Genomic DNA, 11,406 nt, shown 5'->3' on the forward strand with positions numbered 1-11,406 from the left:
ATTAGGGTTGGTTATAGAAGAAGAATTACAAGTGCCGCAACGGTAACTAACGTCTTTGATATGCTCGACGAAGACAGGGGGGGTTCCAGCACTGTTCTCTAATATGCTGCTAGGATCTAGGAAGACAATATCGAAATCAGCTTTCTTTTTGATACTCTCAACGAGACTTGTCAACTGCTCGTCAATGTTTTTTGAAAATATAATCAAATTTGATTCCATAAAATGCTCTCTCTCTCTCACTGCCCAGAGAAGAGTCCGCACTGACATGTTGTAAACTCTCTGATATCTACTTCCTGTAATACATAAATAATTTGTATATCAACGGAACGGAAAGATGTAGACTAGACCACACACACACATATAATATAAGTAAAAACAATAATAAATAAAAAAGGTAAAGGAAATTCTCACCTCCAATGTTGAGATAGATTCGGGAAATATAATATGAATTTCTCAAAGTTTCCGAGACATTACCATCAACGAACGCATAGATGCCATTACATTGAAAACCCTTATCCTCAAGATCCGAGTAGATATTACTATAAACCAAACCAGGATTTAGATGATCAAGGATTGAGACATCCTCTACGTCCCAGAACACCCTTGTATTTTTCGCTAGCGAGAGAGGTTTAGCAAAAAAAAAAAAAAAATCAGATCATCGATCCGTTAAAATTTTAATTATTGACGGATCGAAACCAAATATATATATATATATATATAACAACAATTTCGAGCAAGATTGAGAGATCTTACGGTAGAAATCCCTAGTGGTTTCCATTGACTTGGAAGTGATCTTTAGAGACGAAGATTAATGAGAAAATTTCGAGAGAGAGAGAGAGACGCCACGCCAGGGTTTTACATTCATCTGTGCTGCATGTATTATTTAGAGTAGCTTAATGGGCTGGGCTGGGCTGGGCTGGGCCTGTTAGTTGTCAAATAAGTCCATTTGTGAGCCGTAATGTAATCCATCTATCTATATAGTATTTTATTATTATATCTATTTATTGTTTCTTCAATAAAAATATAGAAAACAAGAGTTTTTCTTATTTTCTTGACAATCAATTTACAAAGACACGACTTGAACTGAAAAAAAACAAAAAAACAGAGTAGATGGGTCTTTGGAATCACACTTTAACAAACAGATACATATATATATATATATATTTATTTATTTAATTAGTGTGTGAATCTTTCTTTATGTTGTTTGTTTGTAATAAAATTGTAAAAAAGGACTAAACAAAATACCAAAGGAAAACTACAAAAAATTACTCGAGTCCGGGCGGAAACAAATTATCAAATAAACAGTCTCCTCCTCGGACGTCTACAAAAATTAAAGCCCACATTAGTTTGTTTTTCATCTTCTCTGCAAAGGAGAGAATCAACGGATCACCTATATTATAAGCAACACAAGACAAAAAACAAATGTTAAACTGTCAGGTTGTTCCCATACCTAATCAAAGATGAACCAAGAAGAAAGCTCTGTACTTTAAAAAAACACTGATGTGCCTTAATAACAAGCAAGTGAGCCTTTCGCTGTAATATTCCCTCCTCCTTTGTGTGTCTCAGAGTCAAAAGATCAAAGATGATTCCATCGAATGGCTATGCCATGGTTTGACCCTGAAAACCAAGTAACACCATATTGTCAGTAACGAGAGACTAGAGCAGCGTCAAATTGAATGGAATGGTAGTAATACCACATATGAATGTTCTGTACGCTACCTTATTGAATGACCTGTAGCAATATCACAAGAAACAAGGCTACTTGCAGATTTTTTTCAGGTCAGAGTCATGCATCAAATTAAAAAAGATCCTGAGTTGAGTTCCATAGAATTTGCATGATCCTCTGGCAAATTGATATAACACATCCCCTTTTATGTGCTATCAGGAGGTCCTTCAATTAGAAGTGAATATGTCTGAGGGCTAAACTTGCAGTCGTTTTTCTCCATAACGTTGAATAGTTCATAAAACGCCTCTACAAGCCCTTGCTTCCCCACCCCATCAATGATGATCTTCCACGCTAATTCATCGTCATAATAACCACATTGAAGCAAACTCTGGAAAACCGAAGCCCCTCTCTCTTTTTCTCCTTCTTTATACAGCCCACATATCAAGATTTTGCAAGACTCTAGTTGTGGTAAGTGACCAACACAAATCATATCATCTACAACCTTTCCTGCTTCGTTATGCTTCTCCAGCTTGCAGCAACACCTAAGAAGCGCATTGAATACCAACTCACTAGGAGATATTCCTTCGTTTTGTTGCATATGATGAAACACCTTTTCCGCAACTCTGAGATTCCCAATCTCACAGATCCCTAATATCAAGTTTTCATAGGATTTGGCGTTGGGGGTTACACCGTGCTCAACCATTTTCTCAAGAAGCTCAACAATAATCTCAAACTCCACCATGTTCGACATCACACGGAGTCCTGGTTCACTGCCTATCTCCTTCCCATATTTCATCTCGAACAGATGTTTGATCAGAGACAAAAATGTATGTTGAGAAGGTTCACAACCAGTATCACGCATGCGCTTGAGGACATCAAATGCAGAGTTTGTCTGTCCTAAATCTCCATAACCTTTAAGCAGAGAGGAATAAGTGAACAGATCCGGGAAAACACCATTTTCCTTCATCTTTGTCATCATACCCTCAGCGTCTTGCAGTCTCCCTTCTCTACAATAGGTTTGAATAAATGTTGTGTAAGTATGTGCATCGGGCTTTGTTCCAGAGGACAACATCTGCTGAAAACGTCTATAAGCGTGATCAAAATCCCCATCCTTTAGAAATTTATGAATCAATATTGTATCTGTGCTAACTGTAGGCTGTAGACCAATCTTCACCATTTTTTCCTCCAACAAGGTCGCTTCTATCAATTTCCCATCGGTACATAAGCCATGAATCAGGGCATTAAAAGTCAACGAATTTGGCAAGCAACTCTTACTCAACATTGTCTCAAGCATAAGATGAGCTTCGTCTACTTTACCCGCCTTGCAGTATCCATCAATCAATGCAGTGTACATCACCACATTTGGGTTTACACCTTTCTGCTCGAGAGAATCAAACAGGTCTCGAGCTTCTTCCACTCTTTTGCTTTTACACAAAGAATCTATCATACTAGTATATGTCCACTGGTCTGGAACTAATCCTCTATCATTCATCACACTAAGTAACCTATATGCAGTATCAAAATTACCAGATCTACACTGCCCATCGATTAATGAATTGTAAGTGACCACATCTGGAAGTACTTTACGTTCCAGCATTTTATTAAGCACTCCCATTGCTTTGTGAACATTCTTTTTACAATACCCCTTTATCAATTCATTGTATGTGCGTGTATTCGGACTGAGGTTACGTGATTCCATCAACTCCACAACACCTAGCGCATCTTCAATCATCCCCCGCTTACAATACCCATTAATCAATGCATTGTAAGTGATTACATTTGGCATCAACCCTCTCTCTAGCATCTGACCTAACAACTCTCTTGCTTTCTCGAGCTTACATTGACTGCATAAACTATCAATTAGCACCGTGTACGTGTGAATATTCGGCTTAATGCCTTTCTCTTCCATTTCCTTAACCAACTTAAGAGCTTCAGACTTCCTATCTGATCCACACAAAGCCTTTATAAGCACTGTATAAGTACGAACTGTTGGATAACAGTCGTCATCCTTCATTTTCACAAACAAATCCATAGCTTCATCAACCCTCCTCGCTACACAAAGACCATGTACAAGGTGAGTGTAAGCAACCACATTTCTACTGCATCCCTTCAAAGGCATCTCCTCAAAAACCTTAAAAGCAGAATCCAAATCCTTCCTTTGACAATAACCCATAATCAAAGAGGTATATGTGAAAAAATCAGGATCCAACCCAGCCTCAACTATCTTACTCACATACTGATTCGCCTCTACCACATTCCCAAGCTTACAATACCCATTAACCATTTTATTATATGTGTAAATGTTGGGATAAACCTTATCCTCCAACATTTCCATATAAACCTGCTTCATTTCATCTACCAATCCAAATCTAGCTAACGAATTCAACAATGTGTTGTAACACCCAATAGTAAGCTTATACTTAAGCTCAAAGCTTTCGTCTTTATTCATCTTCCTACACAAATCCAAAACAAACAAAGCGTCTCCTACTGAATCACAGCTCTTTATCATCCATAACCTGATCTTAAACACAACACCCTCGTATCCATTGTTGATGAGAAGAGTAAGAAGAGATGCATATGAATATACACTGTGCTTGTATCTCGGATTCTGTGAGATCCAGTGAGAAAAACTAAGAGCTGTTTTGGGATCTAGATCGAGCGAGAACAGTGAGGAGACGTGGGAAGGGCTTATCGCAGGAACCATTGATTTCAAGGATGGAGATTTATGCCAATTGGGTTTAGAGAGAATTGAGAGTAGACGGTGTGGAACACTCGTTGGGTCAGATTCTTCCGCCGGAAGTGTTGGAATTAGCGGAGACACGGAGCAAAACCGCCGGCGAGTGAAAAGAGAAGGAACCGTAGCATCAGGCGAGAATCTCATCATCATCAGGATTTTGACGGCGGAGATCGAATCAGTCAAGCCCGCGTCGCGCCGTGGTTGTATTATACGGATCATCGATGACCCGTGCCGTTGTGGATCTCTCCGGTGATGAAAACACAGAGGGTGAGGAACGGAGGAGGACATTTCCCAGAATTGGGGAGGGTTTATCTTATGGGCCCTAAATGGCCTAATATATGTTCAATTTAAACACCTTTATGGGCCTTGATGAGCTTTAATGGGCCGATATGAGCTACAGACTGAGGCGATGGTCGGAGAAATAATACGCCGCCGGTGATGAGAAGAGATTATAACGGCGGATTAATCGCCTTTTCTAGATTTCTCAGCTCCTTTGCTACCAAAAGCTGTTCGCCGGAATCTTCTATCCATAGTCAGTTTAGGCTTCTCTGCGTCGCATGTGACTCCTCCTTGACAACGACGCACACTTTCTCTCCGCTTCTCAGACAATGCATAGACGAAAGATCGATATCAGGGCTCAAGAAAATCCAAACCCAGATGCTCAAATCTGGGTTTCCGGTCGAACTCTCAGGCAGCAAACTCGTCGACGCGAGTTTAAAGTGTGGCGAGATCGGTTACGCACGTCAGGTGTTCGATGAAATGCGTGAGAGACATATTGTAACATGGAACTCTCTAATTGCTTATTTCATTAAGCACAGAAGAAGCAAGGAAGCTGTTGAATTGTATAGATTGATGATCACGAATAATGTTTTGCCAGATGAGTACACGTTGTCTAGTGTTTTCAAGGCTTTTTCTGATTTGGGTCTTGAGAAAGAAGCCCGGAGAAGTCATGGACTTGCAGTGATTCTAGGTTTGGAAGTCTCAAACGTGTTCGTTGGAAGTGCCCTTGTAGATATGTATGTAAAGTTTGGTAAAACGAGGGAGGCAGAGTTAGTATTGGACCGTGTGGAGGAGAAAGACGTGGTTTTGATCACAGCTTTGATCGTTGGTTACTCGCAGAAGGGTGAGGATACTGAAGCTGTCAAGGCATTTCAAAGTATGTTGGTTGAGAAAGTTCAGCCTAATGAGTATACTTTCGCTAGTGTATTGATATCTTGTGGGAACTTGAAGGATATAGGTAATGGCAAGTTGATTCATGGACTTATGATCAAGTCTGGTTTTGAGTCTCCTCTTGCTTCACAGACTTCTCTTCTTACAATGTATTTGAGGTGCAGTTTAGTTGATGATTCCTTGCGGGTTTTCAAGTGTATTGAGTACCCAAATCAGGTGACTTGGACGTCTCTTATATCGGGGCTTGTCCAAAACGGTAGAGAAGAAATGGCCCTTACTGAATTTAGAAATATGATGCGTGATTCAGTGAAGCCTAACTCTTTTACATTGTCAAGTGCTCTCAGGGGGTGTTCGAATCTCGCAATGTTTGAAGAAGGCAGACAAGTTCATGGTATAGTGAGTAAATATGGTTTTGATAGAGATAAGTATGCTGGATCAGGGCTCATTGATTTATATGGGAAATGTGGATACTCAGACATGGCAAGGTTGGTTTTTGATACCTTGAGTGAAGTTGATGTTATATCTTTTAACACAATGATCTATAGTTATGCACAGAACGGTTTTGGACACGAAGCACTTGAGTTGTTTGAAAGAATGATAAATCTTGGAATGCGACCGAATGATGTAACAGTCTTGAGCGTACTCTTGGCTTGTAATAACGCTGGATTAATTGAGGAAGGTTGTGCAATTTTCGACTCCTTCAGAAAAGATAAGATCATGTTGACAAATGATCATTATGCTTGTATGGTAGATATGCTAGGACGGGCAGGGAGATTAGAGGAGGCTGAAATGCTAATAAACGAGGTGATAAACCCTGACTTGGTTCTTTGGAGGACGTTGCTTAGCGCCTGTAAGATTCATAGAAAGGTAGAAATGGCAGAACTGATAACGAGAAAGATCTTTGAGATAGCACCTGGAGATGAAGGAACTCTCATTCTAATGTCAAATCTATATGCATCCACGGGGAAGTGGAACAGAGTGATTGAGATGAAGAGTGAGATGAAGGAGATGAGGCTGAAGAAGAATCCAGCGATGAGTTGGGTTGAAGTCGATAGGGAGACGCATACATTCATGGCTGGAGATTTGTTTTTGCATCCAAACTCGGAGAAGGTTCTTGAAACTCTTGAAGAGCTAATCAGGAAGGCTAAAGATTTCGGGTATGTTGAAGACAAGAGCTGTGTGTATCAAGACATGGAGGAGACTGCAAAAGAGAGATCTTTGCATCAACATAGCGAGAAACTGGCCATAGCCTTTGCAGTTTGGAGAAACGTTGGTGGAAATATAAGGATTCTAAAGAACCTTAGAGTTTGTGTTGATTGTCACAGTTGGATCAAGATCGTATCAAGAGTTATCAACAGNAGGCTAAAGATTTGGGGTATGTTGAAGACAAGAGCTGTGTGTATCAAGACATGGAGGAGACTGCAAAAGAGAGATCTTTGCATCAACATAGCGAGAAACTGGCCATAGCCTTTGCAGTTTGGAGAAACGTTGGTGGAAATATAAGGATTCTAAAGAACCTTAGAGTTTGTGTTGATTGTCACAGTTGGATCAAGATCGTATCAAGAGTTATCAACAGAGAAATTATCTGTAGAGATTCAAAGAGGTTTCATCATTTCAGAGATGGGTCTTGTTCGTGTGGAGATTATTGGTAAAAAGTACGGGTTTGTATTCGGTCTAAGCCCACATTTCATTTGAACTGTGAAATGAACATAAGCCCAACTATGAAATGACAATATTGTTATACTTTAACAAAAGCAGAAAATAATCAGTAAAAAATGTTGAAAACGTAATTTATGATCAAATGGCAAAAAAAAAGTCCTCGTTTAAAATAATGATAAGTCAGATGTTATATAACTTAATCAGTTGGATTGAGAGTATTGGAACCAAAGTCGAATTTTATACTATAAAATGATATATAAATTTTGAAGCTAACTTTTTGGAGTTTTTGTGTTGCCTTGCCTATATACATAACTCCAAATAAAATTACTAAATAATATCGGTTACCAAGAAGAAAATGGCAATGATGTGATAGTAAACATGTAACTCGTTTTCTGTTGGAAGTTTTCGTCTTATCTTTTTTCATCATGACCAAGAAGAAAAGAAGACGTTATTGTGTGATAAGGCCATGTCAAATTTTGTATTGGTGTTCGGTTCGACGGCCAAATGTACAAAAACTTGATTCTAAAGAAAAGCAAAAAAGTTGTAAGGCTTTGGTGTTATCCATATATTCTTCCGTTTTGTTTACTTCGTTTGAAATAACAATCTAAAGATTCTAAACCTTTTCCACTTTTTTTTCCTATCTTGCCAAGTGGACTGATTTACTACTTTCCCCCACGTTACTTCAAAACTTCACAATACATGATACATGCATATACAGTAAACATATATATAGATACATAGATGTTGCATTTTGTATATTAAAACCTGAAATGTTGCATTTAACTAGGGCGTATATATATCTAACCATCTAACGTAAATGATTAAATAATAATATAGAGGTGATAAATACATTGGTAAACTAATAAAATATAAAACTATACTATCTCCTTCAATCACGAGTCGTATAAATCGTGAGCTTCCTCGCCATTGGTTTTAGATTGTTGTGGCAAAGCCGTGAAATAACGACATATTAAATCTATTCATATTGTATGATACAAAAGGCAGTTACATGATATCACTTGTATTCACATTCATCATGCTCCTTCGCCATCTATCCGTTTAATTAAATGATGATCATCAAAATATTTCTGTTATTATTATTTGTTTTATTTTATCATATTACACTTTTTAAAGTCATATTTGAGCTCACTGGCCTTTTATTTATCTTGTTTATGATCACGGTCGTCACTCGTCCGTCGACCAAAAGCAAGAAAAGGTTAATTCTTGATCTTTTTATATTACCTTTTAAGGATAATTAACAAGATGTGTCAAAGAGAAGAAAACAAAAAAAAGTCAAGATATCCTAAAGATAGTTCTTAGGATGAAATATCGTATAAAGCAAACCTACAAATAGCGAGTGTTAAAAAGCTTTAAAGGATGTTGTAGTATGCAAAGTGCCAACATTGGCTTTTAAGAGATCGAAACTTTGTAAAAAGAAAGTGTTCAGAACCTAAAAAGTAATTCTTATATAGATTATAGATCACTCTTCAGTCTTCAGCAGAAGAACAAAAATTGAAAGAAACATAGTCCTCTAAATATTTTATTGTTTTGTATTTTAGCTTTCTAACTTTTGTACCATTAAACGGTAAAGGCAGAAGATTAATTACATAGTCGCATGCATGGCTAAATAAACAGAGATGAAACAAGTAAAGTAGAAACTTTATAGATTATTAGTGTACAAATTAATATTCTTCTAGAACTCACAATATGACAAAAGGGAACTAAGAGATGTGTGTTTTTCTCGTTTATAGTCCAAAGTTCAACTTGTAGACCCCATTATCAAGACAAAAACAACAAAAAAAAACCCCCAAAATATCAAATCAAAGGTTAAAATTTTAAACCAGACGACTCATTATCATTCTACAATTTTTAATTTGCATCTACAGTGTTTAAGAAAATCCAAAGTTGTGAATACTTTTGACAGCTTAGCGCAATAGTTGAAACAACTAAGTTCAATTAGTCTGTTCTCACATGCCTACTTATGCTTTAGTTCTTGCAGGCCTTGCTCTATAGAGATCAGTGATAAGAGATGTACATAGTACATATACCTACTACACAAACAAACATATACGTATATATGCGTGTTCAGATGTATTTATATTCTAGAGAGATGCTAACGAGAGACTGCAAAAGATGGCTAAGGCCTGATCTCTATGTTTCACAGAGACTCGACATAGTTCAGTGTCGCCTAAGATCCTATATGCTTCTACATATTAATTAGACCACACTTCACTGACACATTTTTAATGTAACATCAATCTATATTTTTATTTACCGCACAAATATCGATGTTTTAACGAATAATACACAAGAGTTTTATTTTTATTTTCACTTGGGTATATGACACATGATGGTGAATTATTCTGCTTGGCTCAATGTCTGTGTCATCTGTATAATTTGTGCTCAGTTAAAACAAAAAATTCAAGTAGACTTATTCAAAGGAACTATGACCAATCCCAAGGAGACATTATCTATTTAGTGAAAATGACTTCTTAAAGAAATTTTAAATTATAATTATCCTTGGGATAACAACCATCCAATAAGTCATTAAGTGAACATTTTCACCACCAAACCAAGGGCTTTTCAATAATTAAACACAGTAAATTCTGTTCCAAACTTTAAATTATTTTAAATGTAGACAAATCATCAATATAGAGAATCTATTATAATATAAGTATCTCTCTCCATTCTTGAATTAATTTATCCCCCAATTTTGTTTTTTTGTTTACAGATTGAAACTTAAAGTACTAAAATAGTAACCAACAACAACAACAAAAGCTGTCTACAAGAACACCAGAAACAAAAAAAAAAAAGACTACAAACATAAATAGTTTTGGCATTACATCACAACACACATAACAAACAAATATATAAAATTAATAGATATATAGTTTTCTTGGACTTACCAAGAATCAAGGCAAAGCATTATAATGATTAAGATCAGTCCAAGCTTGAATTCCATTGTTGTTCCATTCACTTCCTCCTCCTCCTGTATTAGCATTATTACTAATCACCCCTTCATTATCACTATTATTACCAAAATACCACTCTGTCTGATTATCTCCTTTCTTTGTCGGCGACGACGGCGATGACGAGTTCACGATCTCGAGGTTCCGGTAAAGAATAGGTTGCGGCCTCTCGACGACAACAGTTTCTTCCTTGGAATTACCAAAAAGCATAGCCATCCTCTGTTGCTGAAGCCTCCAGTGTAAATCTTGGTTCAAACAGCTCAAAGTCTCTATAGAAGAAGCTAAGTTACCGTCGCTTGCTCCGGCGGTTGTGAAACCCGTCGGTGAAGGGTTACTGTTGTAATCTCCAAAACCCATTAAAGATAAACCCGACCCGACATCAACGGGTGTGTTTTCTCGACCCGAGGAGACCATAGGCCTAAGATCAAGAACTTCTTGGTTGTTCAAAAGCTGAAGATCGTTGATCTTGTTGAGAGATAAACCGGCGAGCTGAAAATCCATAGTCGTCGGAGGTGGGAAGAATTTGGAAGAATCGTCCATGATTGAAGAGAAGAACCTCTGAGAAGAAGAAGACGAAGAAGGGAGTACTGCGTTCATGGAGGAAGTAGTACTAGGTTTGATGGATTTTTTTGTTTTCCGACAACCACCACCGATGGGGACGTTTCTCAAGGCGCCGCCACGTGTCCAGTAACGGCGACAAGATTTGCAGAAGTGACGAGGTTGAGAGAGACTGTAGTTGTTGTAGTAACAGAACTTTGTGTTTGAAGAGTTGCAACGGGGACATTTTAGGGTTTGTTGGTCTTGAGCCACGGAGGAAGACGGTGGTTTCTTGGTTTGGGATGTACCGGAGATACGGTTATCCGGTTTTGGAACCGGTTTGGGAGAAGGGAGATTGGTATGGGAGGACATGATGATGATGATGGGGGAGGAGAGAGCAAAAATGAAAGGAAGAAGAAAGCTTTGGGGGTTCCTGCTTTTGAATGTAATAAGTAAAGTATGAGAGGAGAGAGACAACAACAACAGTCGGTAAAAGGGTTTCGTATGCTTCTATACTTATTTATATAGATAAATTATTATTATCATATATATGTGAGCATATATGTATATGGGTGATATATATACTGTCGGGCTTATGTTTGAAAACTTTGTTTGGCATTTTTTATATATTTAAAAATAAATTAAAAAATTTATAGTATGTATTTTGT

General features: G+C 37.6%; 3 protein-coding genes across 6 annotated transcripts; 1 reads left to right on the forward strand and 2 right to left on the reverse strand.

Annotated features, from left to right (window-relative positions):
• Positions 1,112-4,710, reverse strand: LOC104742694 (pentatricopeptide repeat-containing protein At5g65560). 4 transcript variants are annotated; one of them, XM_010463729.2, is made up of 3 exons: positions 1,720-4,710; positions 1,486-1,617; positions 1,112-1,390 (listed from the first exon to the last, which is right to left on the reverse strand). In XM_010463729.2, the coding sequence occupies exon 1, from the start codon at positions 4,689-4,691 to the stop codon at positions 1,872-1,874; it is 2,820 nt and encodes a 939-aa protein (XP_010462031.1). In that variant the 5' UTR covers positions 4,692-4,710; the 3' UTR covers positions 1,112-1,390; positions 1,486-1,617; positions 1,720-1,871. The 4 variants fall into 4 exon arrangements, with proteins under 4 accessions (XP_010462031.1, XP_010462046.1, XP_010462038.1 ...); XM_010463744.2 differs by having other exon boundaries at positions 1,112-1,321; positions 1,451-1,617; XM_010463736.2 differs by having other exon boundaries at positions 1,112-1,363; positions 1,451-1,617.
• On the forward strand, positions 4,783-7,362 carry LOC104742719 (pentatricopeptide repeat-containing protein At5g65570). The gene is given in 3 exon segments (XM_019238628.1): positions 4,783-4,806; positions 4,809-6,716; positions 6,935-7,362. Coding segments are annotated over 3 exon segments (2,223 nt in total). The 3' UTR covers positions 7,226-7,362.
• LOC104742730 (dof zinc finger protein DOF5.7-like) lies at positions 9,894-11,262 on the reverse strand. Its single transcript, XM_010463766.2, has one exon. It carries the CDS (start codon positions 11,108-11,110, stop codon positions 10,145-10,147), a length of 966 nt encoding a protein of 321 aa, XP_010462068.1. The 5' UTR covers positions 11,111-11,262; the 3' UTR covers positions 9,894-10,144.

This window comes from Camelina sativa, chromosome 2, assembly GCF_000633955.1.
Source record: "Camelina sativa cultivar DH55 chromosome 2, Cs, whole genome shotgun sequence".
Lineage (NCBI taxonomy): Eukaryota > Viridiplantae > Streptophyta > Magnoliopsida > Brassicales > Brassicaceae > Camelina > Camelina sativa.

Excerpts from the sequence above, each read along its gene's own strand:
- LOC104742694 (XM_010463729.2), bottom strand. The coding sequence starts at position 4,691 with ATGTCCTCCTCCGTTCCTCACCCTCTGTGTTTTCATCACCGGAGAGAT.
- LOC104742730 (XM_010463766.2), bottom strand. The coding sequence starts at position 11,110 with ATGTCCTCCCATACCAATCTCCCTTCTCCCAAACCGGTTCCAAAACCG.